The sequence below is a fragment of the Bufo gargarizans genome, chromosome 6 (assembly GCF_014858855.1).
Source record: "Bufo gargarizans isolate SCDJY-AF-19 chromosome 6, ASM1485885v1, whole genome shotgun sequence".
Lineage (NCBI taxonomy): Eukaryota > Metazoa > Chordata > Amphibia > Anura > Bufonidae > Bufo > Bufo gargarizans.
Window position 1 is genome coordinate 330,610,965 of NC_058085.1, and position 20,450 is coordinate 330,631,414.

At 47.5% G+C, this 20,450-nt stretch overlaps 1 protein-coding gene across 1 annotated transcript; it reads right to left on the minus strand.

The window, feature by feature from the left end:
* Positions 1 to 12,165: 12,165 nt before the first annotated feature.
* Positions 12,166 to 15,334, minus strand: MARCHF6 (membrane associated ring-CH-type finger 6). Its single transcript, XM_044296611.1, has one exon. The coding sequence runs from the start codon at positions 15,156 to 15,158 to the stop codon at positions 12,417 to 12,419; it is 2,742 nt and encodes a 913-aa protein (XP_044152546.1). The 5' UTR covers positions 15,159 to 15,334; the 3' UTR covers positions 12,166 to 12,416.
* Positions 15,335 to 20,450: the final 5,116 nt, after the last annotated feature.

Here is a 20,450-nt window from a genome sequence, read left to right on the forward strand (position 1 = left end):
ATAATCATTTTCCGCTAACTTGTGACAAAAAATAAAAACTTCCATGAACTCACTATGCCCATCAGCAAATACCTTAGGGTGTCTACTTTCCGAAATGGGGTCATTTGTGGGGTGTTTCTACTGTCTGGGCATTGTAGAACCTCAGGAAACATGACAGGTGCTCAGAAAGTCAGAGCTGCTTCAAAATGCAGAAATTCACATTTTTGCACCATAGTTTGTAAACGCTATAACTTTTACCCAAAACAATAAATATACACTTATTGAATTTTTTTTATCAAAGACATGTAGAACAATAAATTTAGAGAAAAATTTATATAGAAATGTAGTTTTATTGAAAAATTTTACAACCGAAAGTGAAAAATGAAATTTTTTTGCAAAAATTTCGGTCAATTTCGATTAATATCAAAAAAAGTAAAAATGTCAGCAGCAATGAAATACCACCAAATGAAAGCTCTATTAGTGAGAAGAAAAGGAGGTAAAATTCATTTGGGTGGTAAGTTGTATGACCGAGCGATAAACGGTGAAAGTAGTGTAATGCAGAAGTGTAAAAAGTGGCCTGGTCATTAAGGGGGTTTAAGCTAGGGGGGCTGAGGTGGTTAAAGGATAACTGTCACACTTAGACCCTAATTTCAATTTTCATATATGTAGTTACTAATAACATGATATTCCAGAATCAGTTACTATTAGACTGACTTACCCCATATTTAATAAGATTCAGCCCTTAGCAACCAGTCTGCATAAAACTGCAATTTCACTATTCAGTTAAGATGGCCGCCACTGCCCTCACCCTGAGGCTAATCCTGCCTGCCCTCACTAGCCAGTAACAATAGCCCCCCAAAAGTGTCAGTAACCAGAGCCCTCCCCCTAAAGGGTTAATCTCCTGCAGCACAAAGGGGTCCTCTTACCACATGTTGCTGTCATTTATACACTGAGCAGACGGCAGATCTCCCTTCCCTGCTCTGCGCTGCTTCGGCTCTGCATTGTCCCAGTCTGCTGAGTGAGGGAGCGTCTGCCAAGCGCAGGGACAGGGACATCAGGGAGTCTACACTGAGCTGGGTGAACGTGCCAAGTTCAAATCTTCAACTGTCACCACCCATATCTTCTGTTAAAAGCTGTGACCGTTACAGGGAGAGAGCTGCAGCAGAAAGGACACGCCCCCTGAGTCGCGATAGGGAGAGAGCTACAGCAGAAAGGACACGCCCCCTGGGTTGTGGTAGAATGGGAGCTGCAGCAGAAAGGACACACCCCATGGGTCGTGATAGGGAGCTAGCTGCAGCAGAAAGGACACCCCCCTGTGTTGTGATAGGGAGAGAGCTGCAGCAGAAAGGACACGCCTCCGGGGCTGCCGGGCTAAAGACAATCTAGCAGAGCCATTGCAGCGATGAACGGGACGATCTCTGGACCCATGTGAGGTACGGGGCTGCTCCTAGCTTTGTTAAAAACAGATTGTCACTATACGATGTCTGATTTTCATTTTTTACATCAATCATGGGAATAACCCCTTTCACTCCTAGAACAAAGAGGCCGCGGCTCATGGCGATTCTGCAACTCTGGTATCGGGAGTTCAGGACCACGGACAGCTCCTTAGCTTCACTGTGGATGAGCGGCTGGAGATTCTGCACTAAAAATCTACAGTGCGGCGCAAGGGGCTGCAGATAAAAAACCCACCCGGAAATCAGAGCGTGCCCATTCCTGTGCCGAGGGGCCTATGGATTTTCACTGCAGATTTCACCCCTTGTAATGAACGGGGTTTAACGTTCTAACAATCTAACTTGGTATATGATAGACGTTCAAAACTTGAATCTCAGCCCGATGATGAACGTTAAAAGAAAAACAAAAAATTGTATTTATTAATACACTAATAATAAAACTGGGGCACAGTACCCACGGGTTATGTCAAAAACAGGCGGGTCCGCAAAAAAACGCTAGTGTGAAAGTAGCCTTAGGAAGGGACCGATTCACATGCACTGACACCCAACAGTACAGATACCTCTGTGTAGCCGGCGCTGCTGCATATACAAGTCGGAGCGCTGGCTGACCGCTGTAATAGTGCCCCATCTGCATCTGCTGGACTGTGCAGCCACACTGCCTGGCTTGGATTGCTGAGCCTCCAGCAGCAACCGTGGTTCCCATAAGGGTCCATTCACACGTCCGCAAAATGGGTCCGCCTCTGTTCCGCAATTTTGCGGAACACGTGCGGACCCATTCATTTTCAATGGGGCCGGAATGTGCTGACCGCACTTCCGTTCCACAAAAAAATAGAACATGTCCTAGTCTTGGCCGCAACTGCGAACAATAAAAGGTATTTTCTATGAGAGTGCCAGCGATGTGCGGTCCGCAAAACGCATACGGACGTGTGAATGGACCCTAAGTGTGGATTCAGTTGGCTGTGAGGGTTACCCTAAACTTTTTGGTGGGGAGCGACTGGACCGAGGGTGATATTTGCTGACACACTGCTCACCCGTCTGCACCCGCAGCCTGTTTTTGACATAACCCGTGGGTACTGTGCCCCAGTTTTATTATTAGTGTATTAATAAATACAGTTTTTTGTTTTAACGTTCATCATCAGAGATTGGAATGGAGTGTCACACACCGCGCCATCTGCGACAAAATCCACATGTAACAGATGCTGATTTATTTATTTTTGGTGACTTTTTATTATTTCTTTTTCTTTGCTACATCGGACCTAACTCAGAGTGCGGGTGAACACTCTGCACCAGAATCTGCAAATTTCTGTGTGGATTTCGGGTGGAAAAACCCCAGTGTAAAACAGTACCGGCAAAGTGAATGAGATTAGACAAATCGGAAATTGACCCGCTGTGCAGATTTTAAAATCCGCAACATGTCAACTGTTCCGCACCTTCTGTAAAGGAGTTTTCCCCATTGACTTCACTGGGGTTGTTAAACAGAAAACTGCACCAAAACCATGATAAATAGCGTGGATTTATGTGCATTTTTGGTGCAGATTTCTACATACAAATCTACAATCACAAGTGACTGAAAACGCAGCGTAGAAATCCGCTGCCGATTTTGCTGCGTTTCCGCAGTGAAACCCACGGGTTTGGCTGCGGAAAAGCCAGAAGATTTCACTATCTCCCACTGCAAAGGGTCAAAATCTGCAGGAGAAGTCTGCTGTCTAAACTGACATGCTGCAGATAGAGATGAGCAAAGTTACCAAAGTTATTCAACAAAGTCTTGCGCGACTTCATGAATAACGGACTTCACCTCATCGGAGGCAGTACATTCTAATGCTATATGGAGAAGGATCTCCGTACAGCATTATAACAAATTTTTTCGCTTATCTCTAGCTGCAAATTTCAAATTCTTATACGAGAAAGAGAAAAATTGCGCTGCTGAAACTAAGACTAGGTTCACATTCAAAGTAAAGAGAGAGCGTCTTTGCGATGTAATTCCTCGGTGTATTGCTTGGGTTCTCCCAAAGGTCGATGATCTAAAGAACAAAAGAGATGGCCCGACATAGTGAAGTACCAACTGAGTTTAAATATAAAATGTATTCTACTCACAAGATCCATAAAATAACAATCATATAAATTGCGCACGTCCTCTCGTCAAACGCCCGACCCAGGTTTCGCCTCCGTTTCGTCAGTGGCTGACGATAGGACGTGCACAATCTATATGATTGTTATTTTATGGATTTTGTGAGTAGAATCCATTTTTATATTTAAACTCAGTTGGTTGTACTTCACAATGTCGGGCTAAGTCCGGGGCTTCTCTGCTCGGTAAGAGGGTCCACGCTTTATTCTATCCATCATCCCACCGAGTCAATGGTAAATTCATGCTGCCCCAACTGGTTACACCAAATCTCCAGTCATACAGAAGGGTCCTGAGCACACGGACAAGGGTCTTCTTTATGGGACAGTCCCTGTAGTCCTTACTATTAAGGCCTCTTTCACACGACCTTTTTTTTTTCGTTTACGGGCTGTTTTTTGCGCTCCGTATTCGGAACCATTCATTTCAATGGTTCCGCAAAAAAAAAAAAAAAAAATGGAATGTACAGCGTATGCATTCCGTTTCCGTATTTCCGTTCCGTTGAAAGATACGCAAATCACGTTCCGTGGCTCCATTCAAGTCAATGGGTCCGTAAAAAAAAACTGAACACATACGCAAATGCATCTGTATGGCTTCCGTATCCGTTCCGTTTTTTGCGGAACCATCTATTGAAAATTTAATGCCCAGCCCAATTTTTTCTATGTAATTACTGTATATGCCATATGGAAAAACGGAACGTAAAAACAGAACAGAAACGGAAAACGGATCTGTGAAAAACGGACCGCAAAACACAGAAAAAGCCATACGGTCGTGTGAAAGAGGCCTAAAGCTGCAGGCCAGCACTGTCCTAGCGGTAGATCATGCCCCGTGCTTTACTCACATACACCAGTCATCGAAGAAAGAAACACACCCAGTGCCCGTCCTGCACACGCCATGGCCACCGCATTATCACATGTAGCCAGGATCCCTCTCACATTCATGGCGGCAGCTCTGAAAGAATGATGGTGGTTGCAGTTCCCCTGCATAAATCCCCACCTCTTAGGCCCCATTCACAGCACCGCTATTTATTTCTGTTGTTCTGCTCATCTAACGGAGCAGAACAACGAAAATAACGGAAGTGCTGGATCGGGTACATAAGGGTGGGTTTTTGTCATATGTTCAATCTACACAAAAAAACGTATACATTAATGGAAGCCTCAGACAGATGCCATACTGTGGCATCCATCACTAAGGAGTTCCATTGTGAAAAAAAATAATAATAATGTGTAGTGTACCACGTTTTTCGAAAGACAAGCAAAAAAACCATATAGTCTAAAGCAGCGGTCCCCAACCGCCGGGCCACGGCCCGGGACCGGCCCCTGGAAGATTGTTTGCCGGGCCGCGGCAATTAGGGTTGCCAGATGCTCCGCCCCGCACAACTCTCTCTCTGATTGGAGGCTGAATATAAATTCAGAATGACTATTGGTCTCTGCAGCTGTCAATCACATCCGAGCGCCCCCCACCCTTTCAATGCGCAGCAGCCTAAAGGACTCGCAGTATGCACGAGCCGCTCTGAGTTCCTCCCACCTGCTGAGTACTTCAGACCAGCGTTAGCAACTGTCACCGAGACGCCGCTCACTCCCGCATCATGTGATGAGGACGGCCCGCCCCTTATATTACCTGTCATACGGTCAGTCACATGGTCCGGTCATCTGCTATGAGAGCCATTATATCCATGGAAATGAAGACGTAGAGAGCGCGTGTGTCGCCTGTAGTAACCAGTCATGCGGCAAGTCTCTGTGGGGAGCATAGTGTGGAGGTCTCTGTGGGGAGCATAGTGTGGAGGTCTCTGTGGGGAGCATATCTCTGTGGGGAGCATAGTGTGGAGGTCTCTGTGGGGAGCATAGTGTGGAGGTCTCTGTGGGGAGCATAGTGTGGAGGTCTCTGTGGGGAGCATAGTGTGGAGGTCTCTGTGGGGAGCATAGTGTGGAGGTCTCTGTGGGGAGCATAGTGTGGAGGTCTCTGGGGTTAATAACTACTGTGAAGTAGGGACTGCTGAAGGGGTTAATAACTACTGTGAATGGGAGATGCACCTTGTGTTTTATTATGCACATGAATCAGTCAGTGCCGACCAGCACCCGCTAAGCCCCGCCCACCCCATAAGCCCCACCCAAGAACCCCACCCCGTCCCTGGGAAAATTGTCTTGCATGAAACTGGTCCTTGGCGCAAAAAAGGTTGGGGACCACTGGTCTAAAGTATATATATATTTATTTATTTTTACACACAGTGGAACTCTATGGTGACAGATGCCACAGTATGGCGTTTGTTAACATATAATCTGCAACAGAGGCTCCAAACGCAGATGTGGGCAACGCAGGCCTACGTATTATGTATTTGAAATACTGCAACTTTCATACTCCTCCTCGGGTAAAAATACTCTTCAAATATGGTCACAGGAGTATTTTTACTCTTCCGGAAAAAATGTAGCGCGACATCTGGGAGGGAGGCTGTATTATTTAGTGGGGTAAACATTTTCACCCGCCATTTTGAAATCTGCCATATTAAATTTAGCCCTGGTTTTTACAGTGTAAAGGGGGTCATGTGATATATCTGTCTTGGCTAGCAGTTAATCAGAAAGGTGCTGGAAATGTCAGTTTTCTATTATCTTTACCTGTTTTGGAGTTTCCTAAAGTGCTTTACGTGATTCGCGGTGTCCACCATTCTGCTGGATGCAACTTGTTGAACGTTTAATCCAGTCGTTGGGAACACGCTGAAGAACCGCAGGTGGCACTTCACAGCCCTGTAGAATGCACCATATTCTACTCCTGGAAATCCCCTTTAAACATTTATTTTTTATTTTTTAGACTATATATCTCGATATGCGCTCAATTTGAATTGCTCTGTTATCAGTCAGGTTCTCAGACTATAGAAGTCAGCAGCACTGCAAAATTACAACGGGGAAATCTTGCTATAATGTGAGAACAGTTCACGGCATGTCGGGGTCAAGAACCCAACGAACAGGAGAAGAAGAAAGCACACAATTTGTCCAATGTGAAAGAAAAAGAAAAGCTATAGTTAAATCACTGAATACTGAGATGTTTCAACCCGGGAAGGAGTCCTTATCAAGTTAGGTTATCGGTATATGACGAGGACCCCAGCCAATCAGCTATTTGACGATGTTGCAGCGTGCCATCGCAGCCTTCTCATAGCTTACCCTAGGCAGGTGACATCACGTTCATCAATCACCTGGCCTAGGTGCAGCTCAGACCTATTGGTGTGAATGAGGCTGAGCTGCAATACCAAGCACATCCACTATACAATGAACGGCGCTGCAAGGAGGCTTTACAGGAGCTTCGGTGAGTGCTGCGGCTTCCTCAAGCAGCTGATTGGTGGTGGTCCTGGGTGTCGGACCCCCACCTATCAGATAATGATCACCTATCCTAAGGATAGGTCAGTGTAAAAAAGCTAGGGGCCTTGAAAGCTATTTTGTGAACACTGGACAAGTTCTGCCGTTTCTCCATCAGCCGTGTGCTGTCAAGACAGTGTCACATCAGTAGAGCCCCATTACAAGTCATTGGCGTCCATTGGGCAGCGCCAGTGTCTGTCACATGATCCAGCACTACATTGTGGCTTCCATTTATAACAGAGCATTATGCAGCGGGTACTAATATAATGTGTAGCTTACAAATCCTAAGGCCACACACACACGGCCATTGCCCATATTGCAGCCGCAAACAGCAGGTCCACAATATACGGGCACCGGCTTTGTGCGCTCTGTATCACTTGAAAGGGTGTGCAATCCGGGAGGTGCGGTGCGGAACGGAGGCACTATGGAGTGCTTCTGTGAGTTTTCTGTCCGTGCCTCCACACCGCAAAAAAGTAGAGCAGGCAGTACTTTTTTGTGGTGTGGACCGTCGGATACGGATCACGAACCCCATCTGCGTGCGCAGACGGCGGCCATACGGTTGGTGCCTGTGCATTGCAGTCCGCAGCACGGACAAGGCCGGCACAGGGTCGTGTGCGTGAGGCCGAAATCTGAATGAGTTTCTTGCAATGTTATTCACATTTATGTAACATCTGACACATTGGCCCATGTGTGTGTAAAGTGGGTAAGGATAGGAACTAAGACGATGACAGGGAGTCCCGTGGCTTCAACCCCCAGCCATCAGCTACTGTCACGTCTCCTGTCTGTCAAGTAATACTTGTAACCCCCATGATGTAATAATTCTGCTGCATCTGTTCTTATAACTCCGCACTGTGCCCTTTCTCTATTATTCCTCCTAAAAATGTATGAATAAATTGACAACTGCTTGTTACCATTTGGGGCGTGTCCCTATACATTGACCCCATTCAATCAATGCCGATTTCCATCAGTGATTGTGAGCCAAAACCAGGACTGGAGCCTCCACAGACATAAGGTATAAGGGAAGGATCTGCTCCTGTTCTGTGATTGGAGCCGCACCTGGTTTTGGCTCACAATCACTGACCGAACACTGACGTGTGAATGAGGCTTCAGACTGTGCAGGAATGCACTTCTGGACAGGCGGAGCGGTAACGCCCAGTTGTCAATTTACAAAACATACATTTCCAGGAGGAATAACAGAGAAACGGCACCATGCACAGTCCTAGTAAGAGATGCTCCAGAATTGTTATTTCATGGGAGATACCAGCATTTACTAAAACAGACATGTCAGGAGAGGCGACGCATTACACAATCCTCAGAGATGGGCAGGCTGGACATGTTGGGTCCTCCAGCATGAGAGACACTCTTTCCAAAAGGAAGATCCCAGCAATCGTGTCTTGCTAAAGGGTTCCATTTATTTTCAAAGTATAGTCATAGATTATACAACGTAATGCGTTTAATTCTATAATCTATGACTATACTTTGAAAATAAATGGAACCCTTTAGCAAGACACGATTGCTGGGATCTTCCTGTGGAGTTCGCGCCTCCCGTGCAACAGGATCGAGCGCTGACCGGATTGTACTTGATATTAGACACTCTTTGCAGCCACTATTCACACTGACTGATAGAGGAGGGTCCCGACCAGTGGATATACACATAGTATAAGTGATAAATATTGGATAGCTGGGGGTCTGACCTCTAGAATGGAGGGTCCCCTCACTGAATGGAGCGGTAGTGCATATATTGATCCACTGCTTCACTTCACTATGGGACTGACGTAGACCGCACTGTTAAGGGCCCATTCACACAACCGTATATATCTCCGTCTGCATCCGTTCTGCAATATTGCGGATCAGATGCGGACCTTTTTATTATAATAGGCCGCAAAAGATGCAGACACACAGTGTGCTATCCGTATGTCCGTTCCGTGGCATCTGCAAACATAGTGTCCTATTCTTGTCTGTATTTGCAGATAACAATAGGCATTTCTATCATGGAGAAGGATGTTTCTGTTTCTGTTCTGCAAAATGCGGAAGGCACGCGGCCAGTATCCGTGTTTTGCATTTCCGCAAAAACTGATGCCGTCGTGTGAATGGGCCCTTAATACCATACAACTGAATGGAGAGCCCTACTTTCTCAGGATCCTGGCGGTCGGGATCCCACCATTGGGACTTTTAGCACAAATACTTTTCGCGGGATAACCCCCTTTACCTCAGAATTCCCTAATAGGATAGGTGAACATTTATTTTCTAAATATGTAATTATTACTATGTGTTCTCCTTGACACGCTGTGAGGCTAGCACCCGGCCTGAGCTCCGGAGCACTGCCGGGGTCGCACAGCATTATATTGAATTATGGAATGTATAGGACAACACTGGCAGCATTATGTCAGTGTTATCCAATACATTCCAGAACTGTAAGGCCCCTTGCACACGAGCGATACAGATTAGGTCTGGATGTGTACAGTTAAAAATGCGTGATTTTTCAAGCAAGTTCAGTCCGTTTTGTCTACGATTGCGTTCAGTTTTTATCGCGCGGGTGCAATGCAGATTGATGCGTTTTTGACGCGCGTGATAAAACATTTTTTTTTTACAAAAAACATCTGTTAGCAACCATCCATGAAAAATGCATTGCATCCGCACTTGCTTGCAGATGCGATTTTCACGCAGCCTCATTCATTTCTATGGGGCCAGGGCTACGTAAAAAAACGCAGAATATAGAACATGCTGTGATTTTCACGCAACGCACAAGTGATGCGTGAAAAACAACGCTCATGTGCACAGCCCCATAGAAAAGAGAGTCCAGATTCAGCGTGGGCACAATGCATTCGCATCACGCATTGCACCCGCGCTGAAAACTCGCTTGTCTGAAAGGGGCCTAAGGGTTACATAGCATCATAAATCAATATAATGCTATGAGATCCCGGCAGTGCTGGAAGGTCAGGACGGGAGCTGCCGCATACTCGCGCTGCGAGTCTGGAGCGTGACACTGGCTTGTCTGAAAGGGGCCTTAGTTTACAAATGCAGATTACGTATACCCATAAGGATGAAATCACACAATGCCGACACGTTGCAGAAATTTCTCCGACTGTCCCGTTCATTTGAATGGGGCTTGCAGAAATCTATGCACACGTTGCAGACAACATTCAGATGAATGGAACCGATTTTCTCTCTGCAACAAACCTGCATTCATAGAAAGATGTATGGGGGGGCTCCAGACTTTCCCCCAATGTGGCAGCAGTACACCCCCCACTCCCTAATCAGAACACTTGCATGCTAGGCCAAGCTAAGGGAAGGGGGGAGGGGGGAACTGAGAGACGGCTGTTGGCTGAATGTGCACTGCCAGCTTGAGACAAACTTCAGACAGGGGCAAAGGACAAGTCGTCTTAGTGTGGAGCGGTTTACATTAAAACATGGATTTCCAAGTCTTTACTGTACTGCACTTAAAGGGCTGTTCCACCATAAGAAATTATCACCCATCATCGGGGTAAGGCCTCTTTAACACATCAGTTAATCACGGACGCGTGCTGTTTTGAGACACGTATCAGCATACGTGTGTTACACACATCAGTCATTTTCCACAGACCGTGGGTCCATGGTGACACCATAGAAGCATGTCCAATTTTGTCGCCGATTATGGATCCCTCACACATAGTCTGTGAAAACCACGGACGCAACATCGACGCCATCCGTGTTTGGTCCTTGGTTTTCACGGATCATTGCTAGAATATACTCTGGAAATTTTCAGCCTACGGATGACACACAGAGGGCAAAAAAAAAAAAGGGACACAAAGACATCTTCACGGATATCATCGTGGAAACGGAAGTGTGAAAGAGCCCTCGGTATGTGACCACTGATCATGGAATTGGAATCCCAGCGTGAATGAAGCGAGGCCCGCGCATGTGCACTACGGCTCCATTGATTCCTATGAGATTGCTGGAGATAGTGGAGCATAGTTCTTGGCTTCTTTCTGGAAGTCCCTCAGAGTTAAATGAAGCGGCAGCGTGCGACTATCCTTATAATCACTCCGGGAACCGTCCTCATGATCGGTGAGGATCCCAGCAGTCTGCCCCCCACCAATCAGATACGTATCGCCTATCCTGTGGATAAGTGAGAAGATCTTATGCTGACACAACCCCTTTAAACTATAGCAGCATGTCAAGACCTCATGCACACGACCATTCCGTTTTTTGCGGTCCACAAATTACAGATACGCAAAACACAGAAGCCGCCCGTGTGCCTTCCGCAATTTGCGTAACAGAATAGTCGGCCCATTGTAGAAATGCCTATTTAAGTCTGCAAAACGGACAAGAATAGGACGTTTGTTTGTTTTTTGCGGGGTCACGGAACGGAGCAACGGATGTGGACAGCACACGGAGTGCTGTCTGCATCTTTTGCAGCCCCATTGAAGTGAATGGGTCAGCACCCGAGCCGCCAAAACTGCGTCTCGGATGCGGACCAGAACAATGTTCGTGGGCATGAGGCCTAAAGGGAACCTGTCAGGTTGAACATGGTGTCTGAGCCAAAGGCGGCATTATAGATAGTTTTGTAGTAAATTATTCAGTAAAACTTGTATTTCTTTCATTTATATTCCTGCTCATTCTGGGCTTTGTAGTCCAGGAGGCGGTCCTATCAGTGATTGACAGCCTTCCCTCTGTGACTGTGTATACAGAGATAGCTGCCAATCACTGATAGGACCGCCTCCTGGACTACAAAGCCCAGAAAGTGCTCAGCTGCTCCTGCTCTATACTATGCTGCCTGCGGATTATCTTGCATTTTCATGGTGAGACGCATCTGTCAGCAGTTTTGTACCTATGACACTGGCTGACCTGTTACATGTGCTCTTGGCAGCTGAATACATCTGTGTTGGTCCCCTGTTCATATGTGCCCACATTGCTGAGAAAAATTATGTTTTAATATATGCAAATTACCCTCTAGGAGCAATGGGGGCGTTGTCATTACACCTAGAGGCTCTGCTCTTTGATTGACACGGCCAGGCAGTGAAAATGTAATCATACCTGGCCCTGTCAAAGTGCAAAGGGTGTGGTTGTTGCAGAGAGAGCAGAGCCTCTAGGTGTAATGGTAACGCCCCCGTTGCTCCTAGAGGTTCATTTGCATATATTAAAGCATCATTCTTCTCAGCAATGCGGACACATATGAACATGGGACCAACACAGATGTCTTCAGCACATGTAACAGGTCAGCCAGTGTCATAGGTACAAAACTGCTGACAGATGCCCTTTAAATACATGCTCTCATAACGTCATAATATTAAATTACACCTTGTCATTTTTAATAAATTTATAAGGTTTTTAAGATTTACAATAAAGATATTGACAAAATTCTTCATGAGATAACCCCCATGTTCCTGCTCCAAGCTTACAATCCACACAAACTCAATAATCACAATGGCATTCTGAGTCCTGTCCTAACATTATGAGAGTGCGGTGCTGTGGACCACCGATGCTACTACATTCCTCTAAGAAAGGTTATCAGCAGTTTCTAGGGAGTCTTTGTCCCCTTCACTCCCGCGCCAAATGGGAAGGAAACGTTAAAGGCGAGGTTTTGGATTTTCCAGATTTGCGTTCATAATTCACAAGGCGCTGGCCCACAAGATACTTGTCATTCTTAATGTGCTCGTACAGCCGCTTAAACTGGCGGATTTGGAAAGACAGTACCCCCATTAATATCACCACCATCAGTAAGAACGGGTATATGCGGCGCTGAACTAGAGTCTGCATTTCAAAGGTGACCCCGATGACATTGACAATGCCGGCAGATATAATGTACGGTATACACAGCGACAGCAAGAGGACGGCGATGACCGGTGCGGCCAGTTTGCCAAGTATGAAGTGGAGGTCGATATTGCGGATCCCGTTGGCGTATACTTGCTCTATGACGGCTTTCAACCACCAGTGAGGACCCATCAGAGTGATGGCGGCGATGATCTTTGCATGCAAAACACCGAGGGCCCAGTCCTGCCATGGATAAAAGAGGGGGGTCTGATCCAAAGGAACCCGAAGAGGGGCAACGATGATCAACTCAAAGAGAAGACCAAGCAGGAGAGGGACAACGCCAGCCAGCAGTATCGCCACAATCAGGGTCTTTATAATGGTGAGGGACCACTCTTTCACTTTTAGAAGGATCACGTTCCGTCCTTGCGGCATCCACGCAGCCAGCACGGTTAAAGCTCTAATGGACAGCCAGCATACATAGAGGCCGCAGGCGGCGGTGTATAGCTCGTGGATTTTTGCAGTTCCAGTCCAAAAAGACATCAGCCAACGTCCTACAAATACTGGCAGCGTAAGGCAAACTAGGCTAGCAATCAGTAACGTGATGCACATAAAAATGATTAATAAAAATATCCGCAGAGCAAATCTGACGGGTCTACGGTACGGCTGAAATCCCACAGGGCCGCCCTGCTGCAATATGGCTTGATGAGCTGCATGCAAACCTTCCCCGACCACTGGAGCGGCATTGTTTCGGATCAGCGGGTTGTTGGCAGCCTGTTGGTTAGCTTGGTTGTCACTCTCCTCTTGGTCTCCGAGAAGATAAGAGTGTAAATCCAGTAGATATCCAGCGGTTACAGTCCAGGCTCTGACGAGACCTTTCAGCCATTGCCTGGTATGTCCTTGCTCCAATAAAGCCGGCAGGACCACCTGAAGAAGTAGTAGCTCCAAGGACAGTTCGCTCACAGGGGCGTCACTGTAGAGCATAACGTTGTACGGTAAGAAGGTGGGCAGCACGTACTTCATGATACGAATGGGGAGCCAGAGCATGAGGATGACAATGGAGCCAAAGACAATGACGGACAATATAAACCTTCGGAGATGTCTGTAAATCGGCAGGTGAATCATTTCCTGCACAGGATTGAAATCTGGATCGTTCAAATTTCGGAGAAACCACAGAACTCCCGGTCTCAGCACCTCTCGTAGGAGGAGGATGAAGGAAGCAAAATAGAAGACGTAAACCATTCCCACAAGCCAGTGAAGAAACATGGTGGTCCCAGGCGCGGACTGAAAGCTAAGTTCTCGGTCTTTCAAGGTGGCATCGAACATCTCCAGTGAGCAAATGTCCAACCACCAGCCACAGATGAGGGGGAAGACGCCAATCTCCACCACGACCAGTAAGGAGACCTTCACCACGATGTAGCAGATGCCCAATATTCTTCTGGATCGCTGGAACTTGACAATGGCGGCCAAACTATGGCAGAGGATTAAGGTGACTGCCAGCAGGACGTAGCCGACTATGGTGGTCAGGAGTCCTTCGAAGTGGGAGGCTTTTACGTACCAGTCGAACCCGAGCCCAACGACAGAAAAGTGTCCAATGTGGTAAGGACAGAAAGCAAACACAAGGATGAAGAGGGTATTCAAGGACACGACCCAGAAAACATGTTCAAGAAAAACCAGCGACCCGTCCAAGCCCAGCATCCGCTCCCAAGTCAGTTCTTCCGCAGCTCGGTCCCATTCTAAGGCGTTCCAGTTCATGTCGTCTTGTGCACCGTTGTTTATGTCGGCAGCGTCTTCGACCGCGGCGTCGTCTTCGTTGTCGTCCTCTTCGTCTTCCGCTTGATCTTCCGGCAGCTCAGGGTTTTCACCCACCACCACATTTTCCACTGGCGGAACAGCAGGTTGGTCCACGGCACCGTTGTCGGCCGGGACGTTGCCAGGGCCCTGTGCTTCGTTTTGGGGGCCCTGGCCGTTTTGAGGTGGAGGCGGCAGGAGGTTTTGATCCAACCACAGGGGGGCCCCGCCGTGGACGATCTGTTCTCGTAACCAGACCAGACTTATAAAGGCGCAGAGGGTGCAGGTGACCACGAAGAAGCCCTGCAGGCAGTCCGCCAGGAGGTTGTCCGTGGACAGCATATCCAGGGGGAGGGTGAGGAGGGAGCTCACGGAGCCGGTAAATAAGCACTTGTATATGCGACACGCTGTGAGGGGCACCACGCCAAGCCACGCAAACGCCACCAGCGTATAGTGAAACCAGTAGCGGATGGCGGTGCCAATACTGGTGATGAGTCCGGCACAGATGTCCTGGATGGGCAGCCGCGATGGCATGTCCGGGGAGTAGATGGGGGTAAAGGCAAATCTGTGCTTACATAACTCACAGTACTCCTTCCGGCTGTGCTTCAGCCACTGCACCAGGCACTCCTGATGGATGAACTTAATACTGCCCGTGCACACACAGGGGTGATAGAGCGGCTTCTCTGCGGTTCCTTCGGAGCGGCAGACCCTGCATATGTCATCTTCTTCTGTAGCCTCCATCGTCTCCTATGTTTTTTTTTTTAACAAGATGTTCAGCCGACCGCCAGTGTCGGTTATCTCCAGGAGCTGGAGGCAGTGCGGCCCCTGCAGGCTTCCGTACAGACCACGGAGAGACGATACCGACCGTCCTGGGCCTGGGCTACTAGCGACGTTTACGCCTATTGTCTCGCGAGAGCTTGTCGAGTGACGTCACTTGGACGTCTACCAGGGAGAAGTGCTTCCGGGTGCCAGTAGAAGGGCGGTCCTGAGGGCGGAAACGTATACTTTTGTGTCCTATACGTCATGCAGCATGTTCACCGGATGTTTTTTTTCTCACATGGAGGATCCCACGGCAGAAACCGCTGCGGTTTTTAATCTAGCCCGCATTTGAATGGAGCTAAACCGAGACCAGGCTTTTGTGAAGGAACTGTGTGGTAACCACGCCAAAAACGGACCTGTACCGGACCAGAATGGGTCTGTTATTGTTTTCAGTGGGTGGCCGTGCCGCAGTTTGTGGGCTGAGAGGTTTTGGCGCTGTTCACACAGTGCGTTTTACCGCAGAGAATGGACATATGCCGTATCGGCCGGCTGCGGCTAAGCCTCCGCTATCTTTGGTGTTGCTTCCCATTGAAATGAATGGGAGACACCAAAGACGCAGCCGGGTTTTGTGCAAAATCTTGGCCCGGCTTTCCACTCTGAATTTCTGCCATGTGAATGACCCCCAAACCACAGACCAGAAACGGTCAGACTCATGAACTCCGGCGCAGCCTCCTATAGAAAACAACTGGAGGCGGTTTCAGTGTAGATTTGGTCCGATTTTCGGCAACAAATTTTCGGAACTAAACTCCTCCGCCTGGAGATGGTCTCTGATTTTAGTGATAAAATGCGCTGATGGTGCGTTTTTCTGTCCTGGAAAAAAGAGCCGTGTTCCCACGGTTTGCACCACTGTGGAATCTGCGCGCTGATCAGTCCCTTATGGAGCTGGATTGTGGTTAGGTGGCACAGTCTCCAGGACAAAGCCTAGTTCACACATGCCGTAAACGCCGCAGGTATGTTGTGTTTTAGAGGAGCAGGGAAGTGGAGGAGATTTTAACAAATCTGGTCCATACTTAGGCCACGGTCACAAGGCTTTGCCACAAAAAAAAACAGCAGTGGCCTCGCCGCCATTAGTGGATCCAGCGGTTTAGAGACGCAACCATGCCAACAAAAGGACACGCTCTTTCTTGGCTCGGTGTCCGGACGGACGCTGCTAGATGACGCAGGAGGTGTCTGTGGTATAGCGCCATTCACCGGGGCCTGGGCTGCAAGCAACGTTTAGGCTGATTATCTTGCAAGAGTTTGGCGAGTGGCGTCACTGGGATGTCTGCCAGAGCGAAGTGCTTCCGGGTGTCAGTAGAAAGGGCAGTCCATAGGTTCGGCGGCTGGACAGGGCGGAAAAAATTCCGTTTGGTCCAGTGCATTGAAACTGAAAAACTCTGGCGGTTTCTGCAGCAGAATCCACTGTGTGAACGGGGCCATAACGTTAACACTCTGAATTTATGTTGCAGATTTCTGTAGTGCAAACCGTGGCAGATTTCTGCTGCTGGTTATACGGCAAACTACACTTTGGATTTTACTTCCGCCATGTGGACTTGCCCTCTGCGCATGCTCACACTGCGTTTTTGGCACAGATTCCATGCCCTGAAACCCACTTGTCAGTTGGAATTCACACAGCGAAAAAGATCAATTGTTGCGATCCTTCTTGCAGAGGTTTCGGCACAGAATCCATGGCGTGTGGCTTAAGTAGATTAGCCCGCACAGATTGACTGGTGCTAAATCCGTACGTGGATCCGTGGAAGAAATTCAAGGATCAGTGCATTTCAAACTTTGCCACAACATAACTTGAATGGGTTCGCGATCTGCAATATACAGCAAAAGAGAGGACATTTCCAATCTTTTGTAATGTAAAGCCACGGACCCGAAAGCCTGTGCAAGCGCTTCGGAGTGCTTCTGTTCCATGCCGTATCTTGCAGATTGCGAACCCGTTTAAGTCAGTGGGTTGCATCCTTAACAACCTGCTCTTTAAAAATAGCACATGATCTAACCTGTCAGGTGAACACCGTAAAAAAATAAAAACTGTGCCAGAGCAGTCATTCTTTGGTTACCTTGCGTCACAAAAAGTGTAATATAGAGCAATCAATAATCATATGTACCCCAAAATAGTCCCAACAAAACTGTCGTCTTATCCCGTTATTTCCAAAATGGGGGCATTTTTTTGGAGTTTCTACTTAAAGGGGTTGTCCGGGTTCAGAGCTGAACCCGGACATCCCTCCATTTTCACCCCGGCAGCCCCCCTGACATGAGCATCGGAGCAATTCATGCTCCGATGCTCTCCTTTGCCCTGCGCTAAATTGCGCAGGGCAAAGGCATTTTTAAGAGTTCCGGTGACGTACCGGGCTCTCCATGGGGCTGACAGGAACCCCGGTGACGTCACCGGCACTGAAGGGCGGGATTTAGCTCTGCCCTAGCCAGTAAAATGGCTAGGGCAGAGCTAAAGCCCGCCCCTCAGAGCCGGTGACGTCACCGAACACACTGCCGGGCGGAACTTACCGCCCAGCAGTGTGTTATTGAAAACAAAAGAGCCCGTGCCCTGCGCGATTTAGCGCAGGGCACAGGAGCGCATCGGAGCATGAGATGCTCCGATGCTAGGCTCAGGGGGGCTGCTGGGGTGAAAATAACGGTATGTCCGGGGGCTTCAAATGTGACCTGGCAACTTATCCAAGTGAAATCTGCCCTCCAAAATCCATATGGCGCTCCTTCCCTTGTGCGCCCATACAGCAGTTTGCGACCACATGTGGGGCGTTTCTGTAAATTGCAGAATCAGGGTAAGGCTACATGCACACGACCGTGCCATTTTTTGCGGATCTGCAAAAAATGGAAGCCGCCCGTGTGCCTTCTGCAATTTGCGGAAGGGGCGGCCCATTGTAGAAATGCCTATTCTTGTGCGCAAAACGGAAGTGAAAAAATGGCGGCTCGGATGCAGACCAAAACAACGGTCATGTGCATGAGGCCTAATAGACATTGGGCCAGATTTATCATTAGCTCAAGTCAAAATAATGGAGTGAAAAAGTGGCACATTTTTGCGCAATCGCTAAAACTGCGCAAAAATTTGCAACTTTTATTGGCTCTGCGCTACGCTCGCCAGTTTTCTGAAAGTGGGACGTGTTTTCCTATGTAAATGAATCTCTAGATAGATTTATTATTGCGACTAGGGATGTCCCGATTCCATTTTTTTAAGGCCGAATGCACACTGCCGTGTTTCACGGCCGTGAGCGGTCCGTGGTAACACGGGCTGGATTCCTGCTGAGAGCAGGAGCGCACTGTATCATTGGTTGCTATGACGCTGTGCGCTTCCTGCTGCTGCCGCAGTACAGTAATACACTGGTATAGATTTTTTTTAAGGCCGAATGCACACTGCCGTGTTACCACGGACCGCTCTCGGCCGCAGAACACGGCCGTGTGCATTCGGTTTAAGACCGAGTACAAGTACCGATACTTTTATTTATGTACTCACCAATACCAATTACCGATACCAATTATAACAATGAAATAAATAACACATTTATTTTGTGACCAGTGACCAACCAAAAGTCCAAAAAACAGAACTATAACATTAAGTACAAGAGGCAGTGTATCAACTATTTTTGTAATATAAGTGGAAGTTTTTTTTTTTTAAGGAACAGAAGCATTTCTGCATGGTCAGAACGTGAGACACTGAGCTGAACAGTCACTCTCCACACTACTGCATGGGGCTGAAAGATACCTTTGCGCCATTACAGCTAAAGCTGGAAAAACGTATTTTATTTAATGGCCAGTATTTAAGTGAACTATCTGAACGTGGCACGGTGTTCTCCTCTAGGTATCGTAGCAGCTTTTGGAGTGATGCTCTCAGATGTAGAGGGATGCTCATCTGCTATTTCCTGAAAAGCATAGTCCAGGCTGGTACTCGGCTTGTCGTGGTGTGGTTTTTTGACAGCTGGTTCTTCCTCAAGCGTGGCTGTGTCTTCCGAAAGCTTTTGAAGTTCAACAACAAACATTTCTTTGACCTGCCTGAGGCTACTTTCACACTGGCGTTTTGAATTCCGTTGGTGAGATCCGTTTCAGGGATCTCACAAACGGTTCAGGTTCAGCCCCAATGCATTCTGAATGGATAAGGATCCGTTCAGAATGCATCAGTTTGCCTCCGTTCCGCCTCCATTCCGCTCTGGAGGCAGACATCAAAACGCTGCTTTTGGTGCTTGTCTGGCGATGCGGAGCCAAACGGAACCGCCCTGACTTACAATGTAAGTCAATGGGGACGGATCCGTATTCTGTGGTTTTCACGCAACGCAGGCCCCATAGAAGTGAATGGGGCCGCGTGAAAATCGCAAGCATCCGCAATCAAGTGCGGATGCGGTGCGATTTTCACGCATGGTTGCTAGGTGACGATCGGGATGGGGACCCGATCCGTATTATTTTCCCTTATAACATGGTTATAAGGGAAAATAATAGCATTCTTAATACAGAATGCAAAGTAAAATAGTGATGTAGTTGCGGATCTCTGTCTTCTTCTGTAATGTTGAGCTGCCGGCTAAGGACCTGTGGTGACGTCACATCACATGGTCCAATCACATGGTCACTCACCATGGTGATGAACCATGTGATTGGACCATGTGATGAGCACAGTAACGTCACCACAGGTCTTTTGCAAGGTCCTGAAGATAGAACAGAGACCAGCAGCTATGGAGCAGGTAAGTTAACAATTTTTTTTTAACCCCTCCATCTCTAATTTACTTTGCATTCTGTATTAGGAATGCTATAATCTTCCCTTATAACCATGTTATAAGGGAAAATAATAAAATCTACACAACACCGATCCCAAGCCCGAACTTCAGTGATGAAGTCCAGGTTTAGGTCTGGGTACCAAACATGCCGATTTTTCTCACGCGCGTGCAAAACACATTAAAACGCTTTCCACTCGCGCAGAAAAATCGCGCATTTTCCCGCAACGCACCCGCATCTTATCCGGGCAAAAAACATGACGCCCGTGTGAAAGAGGCCTTTCTGTTTTAAAAGCAGAAAAATAAAAATTTTGAAAATTGCAATTTTTTTAAAATTTTTGGTCAATTTGGGATTTTTTCATAAAGGTGATATATATTGACTCAAATTTATGACTGTCATGAAGTACAATGTGTCACGAGAAAACAGTCTCTGAATGGCTTGGATAAATAAAAGTGTTCCAAAGTTATTACCACATAAAGTGACACAAAAAATGGCCTGGGCAGGAAGGTGAAA